Source organism: Malaclemys terrapin, chromosome 8 (genome assembly GCF_027887155.1).
Source record: "Malaclemys terrapin pileata isolate rMalTer1 chromosome 8, rMalTer1.hap1, whole genome shotgun sequence".
In the NCBI taxonomy this organism is placed as follows: domain Eukaryota; kingdom Metazoa; phylum Chordata; order Testudines; family Emydidae; genus Malaclemys; species Malaclemys terrapin.
The window spans coordinates 5,825,104-5,847,863 of record NC_071512.1 but is presented as its reverse complement, the minus strand read 5'-3'; the positions used below and the strand labels follow the sequence as shown (position 1 = coordinate 5,847,863).

General features: G+C 51.4%; 1 protein-coding gene across 1 annotated transcript; it reads right to left on the bottom strand.

The window, feature by feature from the left end:
* Positions 1-10,870: 10,870 nt before the first annotated feature.
* ATOX1 (antioxidant 1 copper chaperone) lies at positions 10,871-21,948 on the bottom strand. Its single transcript, XM_054038524.1, has 4 exons — positions 21,841-21,948; positions 19,869-19,944; positions 16,126-16,301; positions 10,871-11,125 (listed from the first exon to the last, which is right to left on the bottom strand). The coding sequence occupies exons 1-3, from the start codon at positions 21,844-21,846 to the stop codon at positions 16,177-16,179; spliced, it is 207 nt and encodes a 68-aa protein (XP_053894499.1). The 5' UTR covers positions 21,847-21,948; the 3' UTR covers positions 10,871-11,125; positions 16,126-16,176.
* Positions 21,949-22,760: the final 812 nt, after the last annotated feature.

The window sequence follows — 22,760 nt, the reverse complement described above, 5'->3', positions numbered from 1 at the left end:
AAATACTGGGAAGGGTCCCTAAATCTGCCTGCATCTGTTCCCTGACTGCAGGATAATCTCATTTCCGGACACTCCTGCTACGTGTTTTACTTTCACAAGAGACACAAGTGTAACAAAAGCAGAATCCCCCTGAGACACAAAAACTTGCAAGAACGCTTATAGCTAGTACATGCCATGAGTTGATCAGGGCTTGTCTACCTAGGCCTGGCTTGACATGAGTCACTGGACGTGGGGGAGGCCTCATTTCTTGGGAGACAGGATTAGGGAGGTAAATGGATCAGCAGGCTGGAAACAGACAGTCTACTAAAATAACCATTTTTCTGTCCTAAAATTTCCCACCCTTGGTGCCATGAGTTCAGCTCCCCCCATAGCAGAAGGGATTAAAAAAATGGCAGTACCTTTCCAAGCTCTGCCTATAAAATAAGCCCCACCTGCTGGAGATGCTGCTCAGCGTAGGTTATGTAGATGTTTAAAATATGATCCCACATGCTCTCTGGGCTTCGGAGGGCTCGCCTGGTGAGTTGTGATGAATAGGGCTGTTCACTCCTCTCAGAGCCAGGCCCTTGTTTCAGGCTCTCTGCAGGCAGACATGAGTGCATTGGTTACACTCCCTTCATATTTTCAAGATTTTCTTTGGAGCCATGGCAACCAGAGACTGACTTGGTTTTTCTAAGTGAAAGGTGAGATCGTGCTGCACAAGACAGCACTTGGGAGAGGTGCTAGCGTGCTCCAGCACCCTGGATGGTAGCAAGCCCGAGAAAGGGACCTCATTAATGGGGGTAGAGGGCTGGCAGGCAGACAGGGATTAGGCATATATGCATCTTGCAGGTTTTCAGGGGATTTTAAAAAATGATTCACCAAGATCCAAAGAAATTGCTCAGGTAGGATCCCAGAGCATCAATCCAGCAGTGCCTGATGCTTCAGAGAAAGGTGAAAAGCCCCATCATGTCTCTGGCCAGAAATGCAAGGATGCACATGAGGGGAAATGCCTCCCCGCTCCCTGTGGCAATCAGCTGATGGCCCGAAACTTGAGATTTCACTATTCCCATCTTAGCACTCTTTAGCCCAAGCTCTTGTTTTTGTTTCAGAGCTGAAAGCAGACCGGGCTGGAATGCAGGCAGGAGAGGCCCAACTGTGCCCTCCCAAAACAAACAGAAGATAAGAACTGCTCAGCTCAGAGAATTGTTTTCATTCCCTTCTGTCTGGCTTCCGCTAATAGAAAAGTGATTGAGTGGTCACACTTTGCACTCACTTTGCAATCTCTTTGCTTTACTCAGCTCCCGGAAAGGTGGATGTGAAGATCACAGTTTTTCATATTGGGCAAACCAGGCCCAGAGAGCGTCAGAGACTTACCCAAAGTCACAGATCAGGTGAGCGTGAGAGCTGGGAAGAGCACACAGAAATCCTGGTCCCCAGCCCGGTGCTCTCACTCCGAGCAAAGCTCCCTTGGATGATTTAAATTCTTCAAAAGGCCTTTTTAGTTAATAACAAAAATTCTTTAAGAAAATCCTCCCTTTCTCTGGTCTTAGAGGGGAGACCTGCACAGAAGATTCTGACATGAGATGACCCTGCACCTACAGACTGGATGCCCCCGTTAGTAAAAAGACAGCTGGCAAAGTGATTTGTATGGCCCCTACTACACTGTCATTTGAATACTGCATCATTGTTAATATATTTATCCCTACCACCCTCCTGGGGAAACTGAGGCACGGGAGAAAGTACTCACCCAAGGCTAACCAGCAAAACAGCAGCAGAGCTAGGAATTAAACCCAGGTCTCCTGCTCTAGTATCATATCCACCAGGCCGCATTGCTGTCTATGGGTCTCAGCCTCCATTCCTCTAGAGACAGCATTGAATGTAGCATTATAATTATAATTATTTATGATTATATCAAAGACAAAGTGGGTTCTGCATTTTGTTTGGAGTGAGGCAAGATTTGTGGTCATGCTAATCTCTTGTGGAAGTGAGTTCCACAGGCCAGGACCAGCTACCAAAGGAGCTCTCATTCCTGCATTCATTAGCCTCACCCTTGTTGTTGACAGCACCATTCCTCCTGTCCTGGTAGTGTCCTTTAGGTACTGGCCCCTTAGAGGGTTTTGAGGATTAGCCCCATGACCTTGGATTTGACTCCATGTTCAGTGCAGCGAGCTGAGCGCCAAGGTGATGAGCTCTGAGTGGTGTGTATCATTTACTAGATGGGTTGCCACATTCTGAACCAATCGGTGCTTTTGTCAAAGTCCGAGGAACAACTGACTGCAACCTGCAGTAGAAGCCTGGAGATCCCAGATGCCAGGATCACTATGGCCACGTCTGCATCTGCAGCCTCCTGGCCAGCCCTAGGCTGAATGTAAGCGGGGGAATGGTCCCGCTATTGTGGGGAACTTTCCTGGCTTCTGCACTACCCTGGTGAAATGGGCTAGCAGAAGGATCTGAGTCCTCGCTCCCACTTCCTTTACCCAGAGGCCTCCCTGCCCTTGAGGACTCCCCTTGCACTCTCCTGTCTGGCAGCATCCTCGTAACAAGGCTGGGCCCAGGATTCCTGGGGGGCTCGACCCCCAACCTTGCTGTGGTCACCTAGGACAGGGGCTAGGGTGTCCCCACTCCGGGGTACTCTCTCTGCACTGGGCACCTCCCTGACCCACTGATCATTTCATATGATTTAAGGCTGCTACTCTGAAACAAGTTATTTAATCAGCATTTAATGTAAAAAGGAATAAGGAAAAATGGGAAAGGTTAAAGGAAACATGTCACCCCGCTCTGTGGCCGGGAACATCACAACCAGTGTCTCTGGAACATCAGGGCAGGTCACAGTCTGTTCCTTGTAGGTCCCAGGCTCCTTCTCTGGCCCTGGCTGTGCTGCAGAGACGCTGCGGGTCAGACACTTGCTCTGGCGGTGGCCACACACCTCCGGGATTTGGGTGGTGGGACCCTTCTTCCCAGCGTCAGCCCCCCGTTGGGTTGAGATCCCCCTCCCAGTCTGGCCTGCAAGGACCCTGGGCTGGGGGTGTCTTTCTGTGCTGGACCCTTTGCCCAGGATCCCTTGGCTGGCCCCAGTTGCTCACCACACCCAGCTCTAGACTGCTCCAGCCCCAGCCCCAGCTCCAGCTCCACTGTTCTAGCTCCGGCTCCACTCGGCCTCAGCACTGATGCTGCTGCTCTGCCTCCAGCCCCCCCGGGCTGCTTCTCTGGCCCCTCTGGCTCTGTGCTGCAGCCCTGCTCCCGGCACAGGTCTGCTCTCCCTGGGCCGTGTCTCTGGCTCTGTGGCTGCAGCCCTGCTCCCGGCACAGATCTGCTCTGTGGGCTGCTTCCATGACTCTGCTCCCAGCTCTGACCTGCTCCCTGGGCTGCTTGTCTGGCCCGGCTCTGCTCCCCAGCTCAGCTCGGGCCCCTGCTCTCTCCTCTCCTTAGCTCAGCCCCACTCTGTCTGACCCAGGCAATCCCAGCTCACAGGGAGGACGGGACCCACCCTGGCCTCCTGACTCCCGGATTAGCCTGCCCGCCCTGTCAATCAGACTGACCTGGAGCATTGGCCTCTCCCCATTCTTTTAGTGCTGGGAGCTAACCAACCCAAACACCCCCACTGAATGTTAGTAAGGGGACAACAGTCCCCTTACATGAAGAAGGCCTTTTTAGCAGCCATGGGTAGCTATTTGAGTAACCACTAGCAATGATGGGTCCTGAAGGACCCCAGGGCCCTGGACCATTCTGATGATCAAAGGCCAGATGCCCTCAGCAGAGGGTGAGCTTGGATTGGTGGCAAGTTTTCTATCAATTTTGTCCCATGTCTCTTTTGACTAGGTTTGGCTTCAACCATCTGCTCTGCATGCAGGTGCTGGTGTCTCCCAGACTCTATGGTTTGGAAAAGTCTATTAATATTATCTCATGCTCTTTATTCATGCAAAATATGTAAAGGGAAAGCAATGCAACACGGCCATATCTAGAAGCAGGGCATATTTATTTCTGGCTGTTATCTTGAGGCACTGATCATATTAGCCATAACAGTAACACACTGTACAGTGTCTCCAAGCTATCTGCATCTGTACGGAGAACCTTGATAACAAAGACCTCTTTTCACTGAGAGAGGTTGAAATTTACATCTCACTTGCCTCCCGTCATTTTCAAGGCTCTTAGAGCCGCTCCGCGCAGCCCAATCCTGAGCACTCTGTGCTGTTATTCTCCGCTCTGCACTAGTCCCTGTCTGGGTTAAGGCTGCGGTCAGATCGCCCAGGTTTTTAAAACACATTTCTGACCAAATCAATGGAATGATTCTGACAATAGCTGCACACTTCGTTAGTGTCGTACGTGACGGATTAAACGAGCGACTCCTGTTTTGATGACCGGGCATTGTGCACCTAATCCCAGCCTGCATGATGCTGACAACGGGCTCTAGGGGCTGAACTCTGCCCTCAGCGGCCTGCGGATGGCAAAACGGGACTTCAGTAAGAGCCACACAAGAGCAGCTGAGCAGGGAATTTAGCCCCGGGATCTAATAGGGAGGGCACACTGTTGGGTGCAGTGGATTCCTCTCTGCATTCCTCTTCCTCTCTTCTTCTGCAGGGGAACAAACCGTAGTTTCCATGCATTTACCAACTCTCGATCTATCGGTTTAAAATATGTGACTGGATCTCGAACTCTGAGATTGTACAGAACAGACTGTATTGCACCGGGAATTTTATAACAGCAGGGAAGCAGGATGGTTTTGTTTTAAGCATTGCAACATTCCACTTACCGTTGGCTAAATTTTGCCCTTAGCTACCCACTGCAGCGCCATTGACTTCTATTAGGATTGCCTGGGTGGAAAGAAGGGCACAATGTAGCCCTACTTATCTGTAGTGTCAGAGATTGTTCTAAAGCATCTTCCCCACACACCGGACAGTGCTACAGTCATGAGTGCAATGGGTATGCAGATAGATGGTAACGTAGGAATTGCCAGATGGGCTCAGACTCGTGATCCATTGAGTCCAGTGACCTGTCTCCAAGAAACGGCAGCGATAAAGGTGCAAGAAACCCTGCTGTGGGTAGCTACGGAACAGTCTATCCACAGAGAAACTTTCTTCCTAAGTTACATTAGATAGAGACTGTCTTGTGCCCTGAAAGAGAGCTAGATAGATGGTCAGTCTATGTATTGTATTGGTTGCAGTGGCGAATTGCCTTGAGAGCACAGCAGCCAAAGCTCAGCACGTCCCTTGCATCCTGTGAAGCCTCCCAGAGAACTGAACCATCTCTCTGCGAGTCAGGAAGAGTGGGACGCTTGGCAGAGTGTCTTAGCGAAGGCGCCAAGGCTTTCGTGCCATTCATTTGTATTGATCATTCATGAGAGATGTCTCCCAAGCTGCAACCCACCGCCACCCGAAATGCCGCTTCCTGTGGCAGCTGCCGGGCTGTGAAAGCAGCCAGGCTAATCAGCACCTCCGGAGTCAGATACATTCTCTGTCAGACCAAGGACCAAAGAAGCACGGGGCTCTTACAAACTTATCCCGCCACCAGAGCTACATTTCTGCATCTCATTTGACTTTGTATTCTTTCCCTCCCCATCTGCTCTCAGCAAAATGGTTGAATAGCTCCAGTTTCCACAGTGGGAGCCTAAAGCCAAGCCCTGAGCTAGACCAGGCCAAATTGCCAGAGAAAAGAGAAGCAAAACAACAGCTCTTTGCGGTGCTCCTACATTCCACAGCGGCTGGGAGATGTGATTTCTGCTCTTTATTTTTAACTTGGCCCTGACCACCTTTCCTAAGCCTTTTATAGAGTCACTCTGAAATAAAATATTTGCACACTGGCTTCACGGGTGTGTGTGTTTCCATATTCTGACACCATTAATTAAGCTTGTTTAATAGATGTTCTTTTACTGATTTTAGCATCTGTTTGGGGGAGGGCCTGTAACAGATGTTTGCCAAGTTGTGTCCTCTTTCCCCTCTTGTGCTACATTCACAGCACAGACAGCTGCCTGGCATGGTCAGAAGACAGTGCTTATGTGCATTGGCACGGGTGTCTTGGTATGCCGGCAATCTCATCTGGGATTCATGTGAGCATCAGGTGCAGAGAGGTAACTGACCGGGTCAGCATGATAAGAATATAAGAACATAAGAATGGCCCTACTGGGTCAGACCAAAGGTCCGTCTAGCCCAGTATCCTGTCTACCGACAGTGGCCAGTGCCAGGTGCCCCAGAGGGAATGAACAGAACAGGGAATCCTCAAGTGATCCATCCCCTGTTGCTCATTCCCAGCTTCTGGCAAACAGAGGTTAGGGACACCATTCCTGCCCATCCTGGCTAATAGCCATTGATGGACCTATCCTCCATGAACTTATCTAGTTCTTTTTTGAACCCTGTTATGGTCTTGGCCTTCACAACATCCTCTGGCAAGGAGTTCCACAGGTTGACTGTGCATTGTGTGAAGAAATACTTCCTTTTATTTGTTTGATGGCAGGTAGAGAATATTCTGAGCCTGGTCCTGTCCTTAGATTGGATCTTTGTACTCCTCCTTCTCTTAAGCCCTGGGTTCTCCCTTGTAGGAATGGGTGAATCTGAAGTTCAGGTTCAGCTCGGAGAGGCACCCAAAAGTTCTCCAGCCAGTTTCCCTGTTTGAACCCCTCCACCTGGATCTTCCGCCGAGGGAACACAGACACGTGTGTTTTGTCATGTTTGGCCTCATCAGCATGAGGCTGTAGCGCAACCTGGACTGGTGTTTATAAATTATGACAATAGCCAGCAGAGGGAAACACGTGCCTCTGGCTGCACATCTGGCCTGGCTGAACACTGCTCCAGTTCCAGAGGCAACTTGCCAGAGTACATGACCATGCTGAAGCAAAGTGTGTGTGTGGGGAGTGGGAGGGGGTGGGGAGTGGGAGGGGTTGCGTGTTTGCCTGCATGTCAAGCATCACCCAGTGTGCATTTCTAGCTCATGCTTGCTCCAGAGCAGCACTGGGGGGCAGAGCCAAACTGGAAGGTGTGAGCCTGCCTGGGTGTTGCACTGAGCACGTTGTTTTAAAAGTGAAATGTTAATAGGCAAATGCCAGAAAATCCCTGTCTCGGTTTAATGAATCCCCCATTGTAAATGGCTAGCACTCATTGCCCTTCACCCCACGTGCCAGCTGGATTGTTACCAAAGGAAGAAAGCCTGAGATTCCCATAAGCCAAACCATCCCTCCTCTTTCAAAAAGATCATTAAGAGTTTACAGTTTGCCCAATGTTTTCACTTCCAGACCGATCAGAGAGACCATTTGTCTGTGGTCGCCTTCCTTTGCTTTACACACCGGGCAACGTTATTTTGGAAACTCTCTCACTTCCTGGCTGTTCCACATGAGCGAACTGCTCTTTTGCCCTACACCAGACCCACAATGTCACTTCATTACAAAGAGTGGAAAACCCAGTGTTCCTTAAACGGCTACAGAATAGCCGCCGAGGCTGCTTTTTGCCAATGCACGACTAGGCCCCTTACACCTTGCCGTCAAACAAAGACAAATTCTTGTTTTAAGACTGAAAGGTAAAAGGTTATCCACCCACCAACGCCAGGATGATGACAGTATCTTTAGACTATGTTTTTGGGGAAGGACGGGTATTGTGTGGCACCGGGAATCCCTAGAGTAGTGGGTTATAAAATACAGTGGTTTGCTGGTAACTGAGACAGCGAGAAAACTAGGCTCCCACAAATGCTTATTATCTTATCAGAAAGGACGCAAGGTGGCGAGGAAGAGCGTGTCCTTGTGGTTGTTGTGAGGACTGGATGAAATGCTCCATTCCTTTGATAAGCTAGCAAGGTTGTGGGATCCCGGGAGCCGTCCCATTGTCCCGCAAGGCCAAGGCTCTGCTCGGGGAAGGGGGAATGCAGCGAATCAGGCTTGCGCCGCTCGCTCTGCTCTCACATAACATTAATCCTGCTGAATTCTTTGGGGATTTTACATTCACGTGCTCGGAATGCCGCCACGCTGCAGCATGTGTTAACGGCCACCTGGTACGAGCAGCTCTGTGCTCGGGGGAACATTCTGCTGGTCAGCACACCCCCTCCGGGGCAGAAGGGGTTATGGAACAATGAGCCCTCCAAGTTCTGCTCCCTGGGGGCAGGAGGTGGGGGGAGGGGGTGGCAGGGAGCAAGCAGCAGGAGGCTCTATGACCATGCTCCTTCACCACCTAAGGGCAGGTATTGCCCCAGGCCCCCTCTCAGCCCCAGCTAAGCAAAGAACAGGTTAAGCCTTGCCTGACCTGCTCTTCACACAGCCCATTGGCTCAGGCTACACTCGGGGCCAGGGAAAGACCCCAGTGCCCGGCAGGATCTGAAGTGCATGGGAAATAAGCGACGGATGCCTGTCTGGTTCCAACCAGGCAGGAGCACACACCACCGTTGGCAGGGTCTGTTCTCGCTGGGCATGAACACCCCACTCCTCTCTCTTGGGCCCTCCAGCCCTGGGGAGAACGCACTGCCGCTGCCCACTCTGCGCCACCCGAGGCACGAGAAGACGCCAACCTCCGGTGCCAGCCAAGTTTAACACATAAAAGCCCCCAAGCACGTCGCTGTGGGATGCGATCCTACCCACCAAAGGGCTGGGAGGGTTTGTCTCCACAGCAAGCTGCTGTTACTGGCATCTGCACTGGGCACAGAGGCTGCTGCTGGAACCCACCAGGCTGAGCGCAGCAGGAAAATTATGGAGGCCGTAATGACAGGGTTTTGTTCTCATTACGAGATAATGGCAGGGGGAAGAGAGCAGTGTCCTAGGATAACGATCGCCCACAGCTAGACACATCCAGAGGCATTTCTCAAACCCCAAGGCAGATAGGGGCACAGGGATGGGCATCAGCCCCAGGATATCGGTTCGCTCCAGTGAATTTGTGTCAGCTGCATCCAGGCACCAATGATGGGTCTGTCATGCATCCGCCGCTCCCAGCAGACGCTCAGCTGAACCGATAGCGAGAAGTTTGCACACTCTGGGGGAGTCAAGGCGTTGTTCCCAGCTTCACCCACATACAGCAGCTTAATCCCACTCCAGGCCTTATCTCCTGCCCCAAACAAACCTACTGGCGTTTAAGAAATAAACCGGCTTCTGCTGGCCTGTGTTTTTAGTGAAGAGAGGCAGGCCTAAGGGGCAGAGGTTAATGGCATCTGGGGGGGATTGTGTAGTGCTGCAGAAAGCTGGATAGTCAGAGAGCCCTTGGTATGCAGGGCGCCCCAGGGTGCTCTGTAAGACAGGCCGATACTTGGGCTGGCACATGTCACAGCCATGCTGTGCTCGACCACCACTCACCCATCCCCTTGTCCCTCTGAATCTGTTTTATCCACAGGGGAGGCTCCCACTTCATTTATGATTAACTAGAAGCGCTCTGCACCGGGCTTCCATGTGCGTCTGCAAATGGGGGCCCAAGGAGAGCTCCCCAGGGGCTGCCCATCTCTCCGTGGGTAGGGGCTGGGCACACGGGAGAGAGTGCGTGTGCTGTACCAAGCTACCAGCCACAGTGACCGATCAGGGTCGTACAGCGACTGCCTCGGGTGAGCTCTGGGCAGCACTGAACCCGCCCACCGCCCCACTAGCATGGGGCACCGCGCCACCAGAGCCACGGCACAGTCAAGCCCTTGCTGTGCCTAGCGCATTTTGAGATCCACTGCTCTGCCATCGGTAGCGTAGATGGGACCCATAGGTGCACGGCTCGTGGGCAAAAGCTTAGGAGAATCCACCCTGACGTTGATGGGAGCGAGGGGGCCAGCATCTCTGGGAAATACCAAGAGGGGAGGAGAGAGGAAAACAAAAGAAGAGCTGGGGAGTGGATTCTGCGGCCATAGCAAAGACATGAGCGAAAATTCTCTGATTTATAGTGGGACGGTCAGTGATTTTCCTCTACCAACGCAGCAAGGCCGCAGCGCCTGCTGGTTTGGCAGGGAGGGCTAGCTCCTGAAAGACTGCTGTTTCCACTTAACTACCACTGAGACAGAGCGGGGAGCTGTGCCTTCACGTCACACCGTTCCCTTCACCTCCTTGTCAAGCTAACGCCAGACTTCCCCGCCCCCTCAAAAAAAAAAAAAAAAAAACAGCCAACGCGTGTACGTTATGACTGGCTGCTAAAATGAATGCCCAGCCGTGTCTGCCATACCTGGGCGGGAAGGAAATCCAAAGCAAAGAACATCGAGTCAATAAATAAAGCTGGTTAATGTGAACCCAACGGTGAGGTGAAGAAACTGGGTGCATAACAGGCTGGCCATTCCAGAAGGCTAGGTTTCACCCACTCCGTTAACGTGGCTCCAATGCACATCCTGCGTAGTTCTTAGGAAAGATTCCATAAATACTAGCAGTGTTTGCATTTGATCATAGAATCAATCATAGAATCAGACAATCAGAAGATTAGTGTTGGAAGAGACCTCAGGTCGTCATGTAGTACAACCCCCTGCTCAAAGCAGGACCAACCCCAACTAAATCATCCCAGCCAGGGCTTTGTCAAGCCGTGCCTTAAAAACCTCTAAGGATGGAGATTCCACCACCTCCCAGCTGGGATCACGAGGTGCTATTGTAATATAACTGTTCCCTTGGATAGGGGGAAAATGATACTGTTAAAAGGAAGGGACTGATTCCACTGTCCAAGGATCCACTCAGCAAATCTTGTGCTTCTCCCACATTTCGAGGCCCCCGCTGCAAAGTCTGACTATAACAAAGGTCCACTGAGACACCAACTCATGTGACTTATCACCTAATCAGCATTTGAACTCAGCTCCCCAGAGACATTATCTCAAGCCGACTCTGTAGCCAGCACACAAGGCTCAGTGCAAGTTCCCTGGAGAACAAGGAGAGGATCTCCAAGCTGCTAAGTAACAAGCAATCTCCTAGTTCTAAGAGCCCTACTTGTGCATCGGCCACCTCTCCCGGCTGAAGAAAACACCAGGCACCAGAACATGTATTTGAAAATAGAAGCGGCTCCTTCGTTTACTGCAAGGCCAGAGAGGGAGAGCACACCTGAACCCTCCATTTCAAGAGGGGAGTTTTACAAACTATGGTTCAAGTAGAACCTGGTCCTTTACTCTGAGGGTCCTTCCTCCTCTCAGCCTTCTTCTTTCCAACATCTGGCAGGGTAACCGGGGTCAAATGACAGAGGGTGTCGACAGATCTGTATACAGGCCTCTTCTCACTGAAGCCATCATGTTAGCACTCCTGCAAAAACAAGGACAGTGGGGAGGGGAGTTATACTGGGGTGCCCCCTGCTGGTTAAACCTTAAAGGAAACTCAACAACCTGACATCTAGTCAATTTCAAAATAGGAACCGAACAGTTCCAGGTATTAACTCCCCCCGGGACCCCCCAGCCTGTGCATGTGGTTTCACAACTAGTATCCTCATTTTAAAGAAAAAATCCTCTCCCTTCTTGCAGTGTGCAATATTTGCAGGAAGTAACTGGCTGTATGAGAAGCATTGTGTCAGATGTAAAGCAAACTACCAGAAAAGAGAGGAAAACATTTACTGTCCTCCAGCTACACTTATCTAGGAGGTTCTTTGTAACAAGGGTAGACAAAGGATTTTCGAAGAGCGATTTTCAAGTAGCAACAGCAACAAATATAATGTACGTGATCCAAGTCCATTCTCTACCCAGTGCTTTCAATTGTCAGAGCGCTACACTAAAGATAAGGGCCAGGTTTTCAGAGGCAATGGGCATGTGCACCTCCCATTGACTTCAGTAGGATGGGTCAGCAATCCTGCAATTCAGCAATCCTGAAAATTTAACCCTAAGCAAAGAGTCCTCCAGGGTGGATTGATTTAAAATCAAGGCAATTTAAATCACCAAGTGGAAAGCCTCAATCTAAATAATCAATTTTAATCAACTTTTCCATTTGTCCTTCAGGTGCATTCTCATTGGTTGATATAACCACTAATACATATTGATTTACAACTGAACAGACAGACCCTTTACAATAGATTTGGTCCATCTTTTTGCTACCTAGGAGGGTAGGCTACAATTATGTACATTTATTTAAGCAATTATATAAGTAAATATTTTCAGATTCTTATTAGTTGTACATTTAGTATGTTAGAAAATGGTGAATGATGGGGGGGGTCATAAATATTCATAATTTGAGAACTTAGCCAATCAGAGCTCAGGTAGGGAGAAGCTAACAGTATGAGAGGGAGATTGAGTTATAAAAAGATTAAGTGACTTGCCCAAGATCATATAATGACTCACCTGCAGAGCAACGAACTCAGGACTCCTTGGCTTCCTATTCTTTCCTGTTCACGGAATATTTCTTCACTGTTTTATGTTTAAAAACAGTCTGAGATTTCATAAATTTTTGTGTTACTCATTTTTTTTTTACTAATGACATTTTCTTTAAACCAGGATCTTTCTTCAAACAACATTGTAGAAGAATTCAGGGCTTGTCTATATTAGCAAAGTCGCACTGATTTAATATCAGTTTTGTTAAACCCATCTAGTTCAAGCAGTGCAAATCCCTAACACAGACACACTTAAACCAGTTTAATCTTCACTTCAATTGCTTTATCTTAATTCAGGAATTTACCAACACAAACTGGTTTAAATGCGTCTACATTAGGGATCTGCACGGCTTGAACTAGATAGATCTTAAATCTACTTCATTAAACTGGTGCAACTTTGCTAATGTAGATGAGCCCAGATGGACAGCTTGGGATATCCAAGGTACATCACAGTGTCAGCTTCCCCTCCCTACCTCACCCCACTTGTCTCTCAACCCTGCCCTGGAGAAACAACCTCTCGTGGCAGGAGGACAGTTCAGTCTGTAGCCTCTCCCCTAAAGGTCTTAGAGGACGTGCAAACTGCAGTGATGTCTTCTTGGCTACCTACCCACTAGGAACTGGACTGACACCCACAAGGAACCAGACTGAAACCCACTGTCTTCCTTCACAGTGTCCACCAAACCGTTACTAGCTTAGTGCTCCATCTTCTGCACCCTCATGTATTCAAAGTCCTCAACTAGGTTAAAAAACTGACTTGAGATTGGCGCCTCTTTAGTTAATGAGCAATCTCCTGAGCCATCGTCTCTCTGGGTCTATGTCCTGCTCCCTTTTAGCGCTACTGAGACACCGGGGACCTTGTTGGCTGGGTTGTTTTGTGTTGTTCAGTGTTTGTTTTCATTGATGGTACTTTCCAGCAGAGCGTAGATTCAGCTGGGAATGGTGCTAGGCTGGTGTTCTTCCACCTCCCCAGAAAAAGTAGCCCAAACAATTAAAAGTCCCATGAAAGTCAAACTATTTCCTTTTCTGCTTGTTCTCACTGAAGTAGTGTTCAGCATTACTTGGGCTTAGTAGCAGATAAGGCCCAGGGCCCTGTAGGGAAAAGGGGTTGGTTTCTGACAGCACTAAAAGTGAGACCTGGTCATGTCTCTAAGTGCTAGAGGCAAAGACGAGGTTCCCTGAGCTTGCTGGAACTGGCTGAATCAGCCTTCCCCTCTTTCATGTGGCCTACTGGATAGGGCACTGGGCTAGGAATCCAGAGAGCGCCGTTCTATTCCTGGCTCTGCCATGGACCTGCTGGGCGACCTTGTGCCTCAGTTTCTCCATCTGTAAAATGGGGTTAGTGATACTTGTGACAGTGTACCCCATAAGGCTTTATGGGGGGGGGGTGCTTATAAATGTATGTATGACATAACTGGAATATGTTTTGTGCTGCCTGTGCCGTGTAATATATCTCCGTAAAGGTTATGGTCTACTATATCTATTCATCCTATTTGTACATATATATCATTTTCTAGTTGAGGTTAAGAATATGGGTTGTACGCTTGCTTGGTTTCTAAGTAAGTTTTGTGAGGCATTTGGTCAGCTTCTTTAGGAAGGAATTTGCCAGGTTAAGTACCTGATCAGGAAACACTTGGGGAACAATGCATCTTGGAATGCTCCAATCCACATAAGAAGTCTTCCTGGAGACATGCAAGATACTATGTGGACAATGGCTTCGGCCTGTAAAGACTGTCTCATGCAGGGACATGTGACTTGCCCAGGTGACTCCAGAACTCCATCTTGGAGCTGGACTTTGCATAGGAGGGAGGAGGGGGGGGGGTCTCCACCCACAAGAGAGAGTCTGATTGATAGCTCTTTCTCGATTCTGTGGGTGGTGGTGCATGGCCGTTCTTAGTTGGTGGAGCGATTTGTCTGGTTAATTCCGATAACGAACGAGACTCTGGCATGCTAACTAGTTATGCGACCCCCGAGCGGTCGGCGTCCAACTTAGAGGGACAAGTGGCGTTCAGCCACCCGAGATTGAGCAATAACAGGTCTGTTTAAACCCGTGAGAGACCCCTCCATTTGGGTCTTCAGCTGGCTAAGGAAGGAGCCTCTCCACCCCCCCAGGATACTTGAAGGGAAGTGGAACAAAGGACAGTAACTACAGGGGGTGTGAGTGATTGCTGGACCCAGGCTAAAAGGAGATTAGCCTGTAAAAGGGAGCATTCTGGAACTGGTGAGGAACTTATCTGTATTTAGTTTGATTAGACATAGACTTGCGCATTTTATTTTATTTTACTTGGTGAGTTACTTTGTTCTGTCTGTTACTACTTGGAACCACTCTATATGCCTCCGAAGAAGTGGGCTGTAGTCCACGAAAGCTTATGCTCTAATAAATTTGTTAGTCTCTAAGGTGCCACAAGTACTCCTGTTCTTTAAATCCTACTGTCTGTATTTAATAAAATCACTTTTTATTTAGTAATTTACTCAGAGTATGTATTAATACCTGGGGGAGCAAACAACTGTGCATATCTCTCTATCAGTGTTATAGAGGGCGAACAATTTATGAGTTTACTCTGCATAAGCTTTATGCAGGGTAAAACGGATTTATCTGGGTTTAGACCCCATTGGGAGTTGGGCATCTGAGTACTAAAGACAAGTACACTTCTGGGAGCTATTTTCAGGTAAACTTGCAGCTCTGGGACAAGTGATTCGGACCCTGGGGGTCTGTGTTGGAGCAGACGGGACTGTCTGGCTCAGCAAGACAGGGTGCTGGAGTCCTGAGCTGGCAGGGAAAACAGAAGTAGGGGTAGTCTTTGCACATCAGGTGGCAGCTCCCCAGGGGGTTTCTGTGATCCAACCCATCACAATACTCACCTCTTTTGTCAAGTGCCCCGAGATCTACAGATGAGAAGTGCTCTGCGAGCACAAGGCATTCCTCTCTCTGAGCGGAGGTTCAAAGGAGAAGGATCAGGCCTAGTCAGGCTTCCCCAGTTCCTGCTCCAGTGAGCAGAAACGTTGGCTGCAAAAGGCCTCCTTTAACCAGGGGAGAAAGTCTAGCCTGGGAGGAGTATCAGCCCAGGAGAATGGCAGATTCCCTGGCCATTCCCCTGTCACATCTGACATGCTGGCACGGAGGAGGGCGTCTCTCGGAATGAGGGGCCATCAGGGGGAGGAGAGAGCCCCTCTCAGCCTCATCCCTCCCCCTATACACACACCGTTTGGTCATCTTGGGGTGGGAAAGGGAAGGAGCCACCCTTTGGCTCCCCTGAACAGCCTGCTAGAGCAGAGCCCAGGGACACGCAACCCCCCCAAACTCGCCCTTTGAGAGATCACATGTGGCTGCTGAAGAAGTAACAGTGATGCAACCACAACGGGGCAATTGCTAGAACCAAAGCTCATATTTGCAGCCAGTCAACATGGTGGAGGGAAGCAGACAGGTTTCCAAATGTAAAGTCTGCGCAAGGTTCCCCCAGAAACAGCAACAGTTCTTGAATGTCCCTCACCCCAGCCCTACACACGTACCGCTGCGGGAGCATCAGCTCTGCATTCAGAGGGGCCAGTCTGTAGGCTTCCGGCCATGCTGGCTGTGAACGCTTCCACCTCAGATCGAGATCCCGTCCCGCATGGGGCAAGGGGCTGGTGCCTCATGGCAAGGAGGGCAGGGGAGTGGGATGTTACGGTGGTTTTAGCTCCCGTACCACAACTGAGCACCGGCCAAACCTTCCTTACGTGCCAAACTCGACACTGGCCATGACTCCCCAAGTCCCACCTCACTGGCATCACAGCTTAGCCTGCTGCCCAGCTCTTCACGCTGGAACGTGCCCAAACCCTGCAGCTACTGCACTGTCGGGGCTGCCCTGACCCAACATCACTTCACGTGGGACCCTGGGCAGAGCGGGTGAGCTCAGGGTTCCTCCTCCGTGTCTTGCATCCACTAGCTGTGTAAGGAGAGCAGCAGACTGACCTCGTTTGGGGTGTGGAGAAAGCCTGACCCTCGGACCCGTCGGCTCGGGGGTTATTTCTCCCCCAGGTAGGAGGCGCTCTTCCCGGTTTTCTTCAGCGTGGCCAGCAAGGTGTCGACGCTGTGTTCCGAGTCGATGCACACCTTCTTGTTGGGCAGGTCGATCTCAAACTGGACACCTGGGGGAGGGGAAAGGATACTCCACATGTGAGAGGAACCAACCGTGCAGCCTCCAACCAGCGCACCCACCATAGCCATCACCCCCCGACTCTTCCCCCTCCCTTATGGAAGGGGTAGAGCTGATGCACTGAGTATCCTGTTAAGAACCAGGTGAGCAGGCTGAAAAAATAAACAAGACTCGGGTAGCGTGTGCCCATCCTTGCTCTGATGCAAACTCAGACATCACCCAACCATTGCTCCTGCTCGGACATGCCAGTCCTGCCCCACCAGTACAGGCCCCCAACCATGCAGCTTCTCATGCTGCTAACTCAGCCTTTTGACTTCTCTGCAACCTCAGGAGAGGGCACGAATACCCCTCTACTGCATTTCTTTAGCCCCTTTCCTCCACGGGTCTCAGAGCGCTTTGTGGGGCTCCTTCCCCACAACCTCAGCCCCTGGGAGGAAGGTACAGCCTGTCTTATTAGCCCTCTTTCACAGAGGGGGGAACCGAGGCCCAGGGACCTTGTGTGACATTCCCCAGGGTCAGACAGCAAGTCAGGAGCTTCTCAGCCCATGCCTCCAACCACCAGAAGTCCTCACCTCCTTGGTTTAATTAGAGACAATCCTTAAAAGTGTGACTGGCGAGGAAAGTGCTGAGAAGCAGGCCAAGGGTGCAGGGATTCAGGATTGAGCTGAGAGACAGGAATTTAGTTTCCAGTGGCCCCCAGAGCAGAGTCTCTCTCTGTCTGCTGGGGTCTGAAAACGTAGAAGCTCAGGGCACACCGTTAACTAGAAAAACTACCCCCGGGATACATGGAGTACATCACACAGAGCGGGGCAGTCAAAGGATATTCTGTTAATGCAGGTTTTGTGCGCCTCCTGCTGGCATGTCAACATATTACCACCACCAGACAAAAATATTACCGTGACCTATCCACTTCAGAGCTCGCCTGCTGCCTCCCGCCTGGCCCTTCCCTTCCAATGGCAGCACTGTCTATGGCCCCCAGAGCAGCATGCAGTTACTCCAACGAGAGGCTAAGCAGCAGGGCTGGACTGATTCAGTGCTAGCACTGCCAGCCTGCTGGGAAATGGCATTTTCCTGATCTCTTCCTGATGCCGCAGGGCCACTCAGAGTGAGAGGCATCCATGTGAAACCAGAACTGGCATGAGCCACCAGCGCTGGGTGCATTTGCATTCATTCAGAGCGCTCTGTCAGTTATTGTTCCACCTGCCACGTTGCTAGGGAGCGGCCATCTGGTTATCTGGGAACCCCAGCGTGGCTTTCTTGGTAAATACAGCTCAGACACCAGAGTCAATATTTTATTTTATTTTATTTTGAAGTCTATAATAAATAAAAGTTCAGCTCCAGCAGGCCAATTGGAGTGCTGGGCATTCCTCTGGTGATCTTCGCTCTCCAGCTGAAACTTGGGCTAACCCACTCTCAGTCAAGCTGAACAAAGCTGGGCTTTCCATGAGGAGTCACTCCTCTACTGGGTAGGGAAGGCAGCTGCCAACTTACCCACCCCGGGCCGACTCCACTCCTCTTAACACAGATGGGGGCTGGGGGCTGTCGTTTGGAAGAGGTGGTAAAAGCACCTGGATGGGAAAGTGCAGGCTCCTTGATCAGTGGCTGGGAAGGTCGGCCTGTTTCTCCATAGTCACTGCAGTGATTGGCTCCCTGTGCTTGGCAGGGCCGCTGTTCTGAAGCTGGCAATATCCCTCAGGGGAATCACAACAGCTCTCCCTACGGCAGCAGTGCACGGGGAGGAGTATGCTAGAGGCATCAGAGGCATCAGGCCTCTGCTCCTTCTGCTCTCAGGGCCTGGTCCAAAGCCCAGTGAAGGCAGTGGAAAGACTCCCAGGGACGTCAGTGGGTTTTGGAGGAGGCCTTGCACTGAAAGGAGAATAGAAACTGCTGCGGTCCGGTGATTGCAACTTCCTGCAGTTACAAGATAGTGCCGAACAACTTTCCTCCCCCCCGCCTCAGCAAAGGTCACAGCGTCCAATTAGACATCTTGCCACTGCAGATCAATAATTAGTTACTGACTAACCGGCTGTGGCAGGGGCTCCCACAGGAACAAGGAGTGGCTTGACCCCCAGCTCATCTGCAGGGGGAGGGCAGGACTGAGTTGGGAACAGGCAACCCTCCAGCCCCCAACTGTTCCTCTGTGAGCGTGGTTGGGCAACACCTCGTGCTAAGCTGACTGCAATGGTGGCCAAAGTCCTTTCTGCTTCTCTTTGCCAGGAGTCTTTCCCCAGGCCTGGGCCGACAAGTGCCCCGAGAATGGGCTTGAGAGGCCCCATCATCAGACTACAAAGGAAGAAGGGCTGGCTCTGAAATAGCCAGAAGGGGTGGGGGGCAGGGTGGATTTTCAAAAGGAACGGGCACGTTGTGTTTTAGATGTCGCCCGCCTCTCTGCCAAGGATGCCCAGAAAGGAGCTGCATAAGCCCCCTGCAGGGGCTCTGTCCCTCGCTGTCTCTCACAGGTGCAGCATTAATGCCACTGCATGCCCCTGCTTCACGCCCCTTCTCCTGGCTACCCAGAAATGCTACTTTGCCCAGGCAAGTTTCTCTCAGGAGAAGATCACCTGGCAGACTCTTGTCTGTTGCCAGGAATGCAATCGATCAGTGACAGAAGGGCCCCAGCTGGGCCAGAGGTGCCAGCCCCAAGGTGTTCAGGTAACAGCAAGAGTAGCCTGAACATTCCCCAGAACCAGTCCTGAAATGGTGCCACACATGGCGAAGTGTAAACCGAACGCTAGGAACAAAAGCAGGAACCGGTTTTGCAGAGAGGGGAGCAGGTGAAGGCTCTAAGTGAGGACCCAGCTCTTTAGGGAAGTCATTTATAACATACAGGGTGAAATCCTGGCTCTATTAAAGTCAACGGCAAAACTCCCCTGGGGTTCAGCAGGGCCAGGATTTCATGGCCCTTCATCCAGGCCAGACAATCCACACTGTGCCTTGACAGGCTACGTCACCTGCCAATAGAGCAGCTCCCTGTTGGTGGAGGGCATCGTCTGGCATGCCGGAGCTTCCAGGACAAACGCCACGGCTGGTCAGTCCAAAGCAACACTCCTCTCCCGGGGGGTTGCACTGTCTCTTACCACGGGGAGTCAGCAGAACGAGGCCTTCCCTCCCACGTGGGGATTGAGCACTACACCCGGTGACGGGTGATTTTACCAGGACACAGTGACCCCGGTGATGCTCGTTTTAACTCCACACACAGTGCTAGGCAAGCACTGTGACCACGGAGATACGGGGAAGGAAAGATGCCTCTGCGAATAGCAGCCACTATCCAAATGTTCTGGACATTGCAACTGGCCTGTTAATGTCCCAGACACAATGATAACACCACAAACTCTCGGTGTTTGGGCCAGAATGGTTCTTCTGACGCAAGGGCTGCCGTGTGCCAATCATTAGCTTGAGGCGGGGGCCAGTCTGAGTGGGGCACTTGGACCACAGTTTCCATTTCATTGCCACAGGAGCCGTTGGTCCCTTAAGGCTAGTATGGAAACTCCCACATCCGTGAAAGCTGTTGGCTGATCCCCGTGCAATTCTCCACCTGGCTCAGAGCAGTGTCACTCACCTCCCAGCTTGTTGAGAACGCGCGTGACCGCGTTGGAGCACCCTTCGCAGGTCATGTCGACAGAGAACTCGTGCTTCTGAAATAAGGAAGAGAACAGATTGGAGACAACCAGGAGCCTTTCTTGCTTTGTCAGCAATGATCCCAATACACTGGCCTGGGACCTCTGGAGACCTGGGTTTGAAACCCTCATAATGTCCCATACAAAAGGTGCTCTCACCCCAATCCTACCAGGCCGTGATCGTAATCCAAACACTGCACACGTACTCCGGCAGAAACCCAAGCTTTCTGCAAACTCCAGCATATCTAGTTACTTTATCTCATTGCTTCCTTGTGCTCCACAACCTGTCTGTATTCCCCTGCTGTGTTGTCTTAGACTCTGAGCTCTCTGAGGAAGGGGCTTTTTCTTATGTTGGCCTAATGTAACAGGATCCTTGTCCATAACTGGGGCACCTAGACACTCCACTGCAATACAAACAATACTACTGTACCTTGAAAACATGAGTAAAGGGACATGACTGGCACATTGTTAAAACAACACCACCACACATTTTTAATTATGATCCTAGCTGCTACTCAGAGGTACTCTTATCAGTAACATACATTATCTGCCTGTGTTATTAATGAACAAATTCAGTTTTTTTTTTTTCGCACTAACGCTGTTATGTCCGCTGTGCAGATAATAAAACCAATTGGCTTCATTTTACTGCTGCTTCAAGTCTATGGGCTCCTTGACCCTAGAAAATTAGGTTGACCCAGTTACATCATTCGGGGGTGTGAAAAATCCACATCCCGTGAGCGACACAGTTAAGCCGACCTACATCCCCGTGTGGACAGCGCTAGGGCAACAGAAGATTTCTTCCGCCCACTTAGCTGCTGCCTCTCTGAGAGGTGGATTCGCTACATTGACGGGAGAACCTTTCCCTTCGGCGTGGGTAGCGTCCACACTGAAGCGCTGCAGCCGTAGTGTTTTAAGTACAGTCAAGCCCTTAGTCAGTTTCTGTCCCCCTCCCACAGCATTTGAGTTCCCAAGGTCCCAAGGGAAAGTTTTAATCCAGAAAGACAACAACCATTTTTGTTCTCGTTGACATTTTAAAAATTCATTAAGGTTAGTTTGATTTTGAGAGAATTTTCCCAAATGAAAAACTTTGGAAAATCCCTCCCCTTCTGTTAAACTGGGTGCAAACATCTGGATGGCGGCAAGAGGTATAAATAAGGGGCATCATGGACCCTCCATCAGGCTAGGCGCTGTACAAACACAGTCCCTGCCCCGAGGCACTTACAATCTTTGCAAGCCAAACAGAGACTACGTGATACAGACAGATGGGGAGCAGAAGGAAGCAATGAGCACGCTGCTCGGCGCGATGACAAGCAGTGGTCTCAATACCCCAGCAGCCAGACCTTCAAGCATTTCCTAGCCTCTACAGCAAAAGAGAATGGTACAGATTGGTTTGGAGGAGGAGAACGAGCTCGTTTTGCGGATGTTTGGCTTCTCCCAAGCGTGAGGATAAGGATCCCCCACGAGTAAGACAACCAGGTGCCGTTAACCTGTGCTGATGACTATCTCCCAGAGGGCCCCTAGCCCTAGAGGCCCGAGCGTGGCCACACTGTAGCTACTAGTAACAAGTTATCCGGTTTTCCCCTGGTCCCTGCTGGGCACAACATTCACTGGCCCAGGCCCCCCCAGGTTTGGGGGAAGCCCGGATCCGCCTCTGAACTTCGCATCCGGGCCAACCCCCCTAGCGGGCCGAACCCCGGCAGGCTTCGGGCGAATTCGGATCAGACGCCTCCCTAGCCAGTGGGAATCCAGGCCGGAAAGGGCCCGCTTCGCAGAGGCGTGGGCCCGGGGATGCTCCACCCGTCCGGCAATGGGGGGCCCGTCCCCGCTGCACCCCCGGGGTTCACGCCCCAGCTCCGGGGCAGCCCCGGCCCTGCAGCAACCGCGGCTCCCAGCCCGAGCGGCCGCGGCACCCACCGGCATAGCCGCGGCGGGCGATGCTGCTCCTCTCCCGGCTCCGCGCGGACTGAAGCCCAGGCCGCCGGTACGTGCCGCGCCCTGCCCAGCGCCGCCTCCTCCTCCTCCTCCCGGGGGCAGGCTGCTCGCCCGGCCGTGCACGCCTCCCCTTGTGCCGCGGGAGGGCGCGGTGCTCCCTGCGCTCCCGGCCCCGGCCCTGCCTGGCGAGCTCCGGGGCTCGCAAAGCGGTGTCATTATTGCCATGGGGGACAAATTGACCCCAGCCCTGGCTTTGCCTCCCCTCCCAGGCTCCATTACCCCCGCCCCTTTGTAGGATTAATATAATCCCCCATGGAGCTTTCTGGGGTGACACAATCGCCCTCTCCATTCCCCCCCCTGGCTGAACCCCCCCCCAGACAGAGGCTGAGAGCTCATATGAGCCCCCCTGCACAGTACCCCAGTGACACTCAGCCATCCCTATCGGACCCCAGGCTTTTAGGGGGTGTCTCAGGAGCATCCCCCCAGCATTTTCGGCCGTGCCAAAGCTGTGGACACCACGACAGGGACAGGGGGACCGCTGCCTTCTTAGCTGACGCCTTGGGGATTGAACTGGGGTTGAAAGTTGAAAGCATGGGCTGGAAGAGCTACAGAGCTGCCCTACACGGGGCTGTAACAGACCCATAGCTTCTGTGGCTAGCCTAGAAAGGGGGACCTGTAACACAGAGGAAGAATAGATGGGTCCTGCCCAGGCAGGCCATAAAGAAGATGGAGAGCCCCTGAAGTTTGGAGTCCTGCAGTTGTCCAGATTCACTTAAAGGGAGGTGTTATGTATTTATTTTAAAGTGATTGTTACTTTTTGGGTTGGAACAGCCCAGAGACTTGGGGAAGGCCCGTCACAGGCATGTCGCTGTGTTCCCATCGCGCTAAGGGGGCCCAATAAT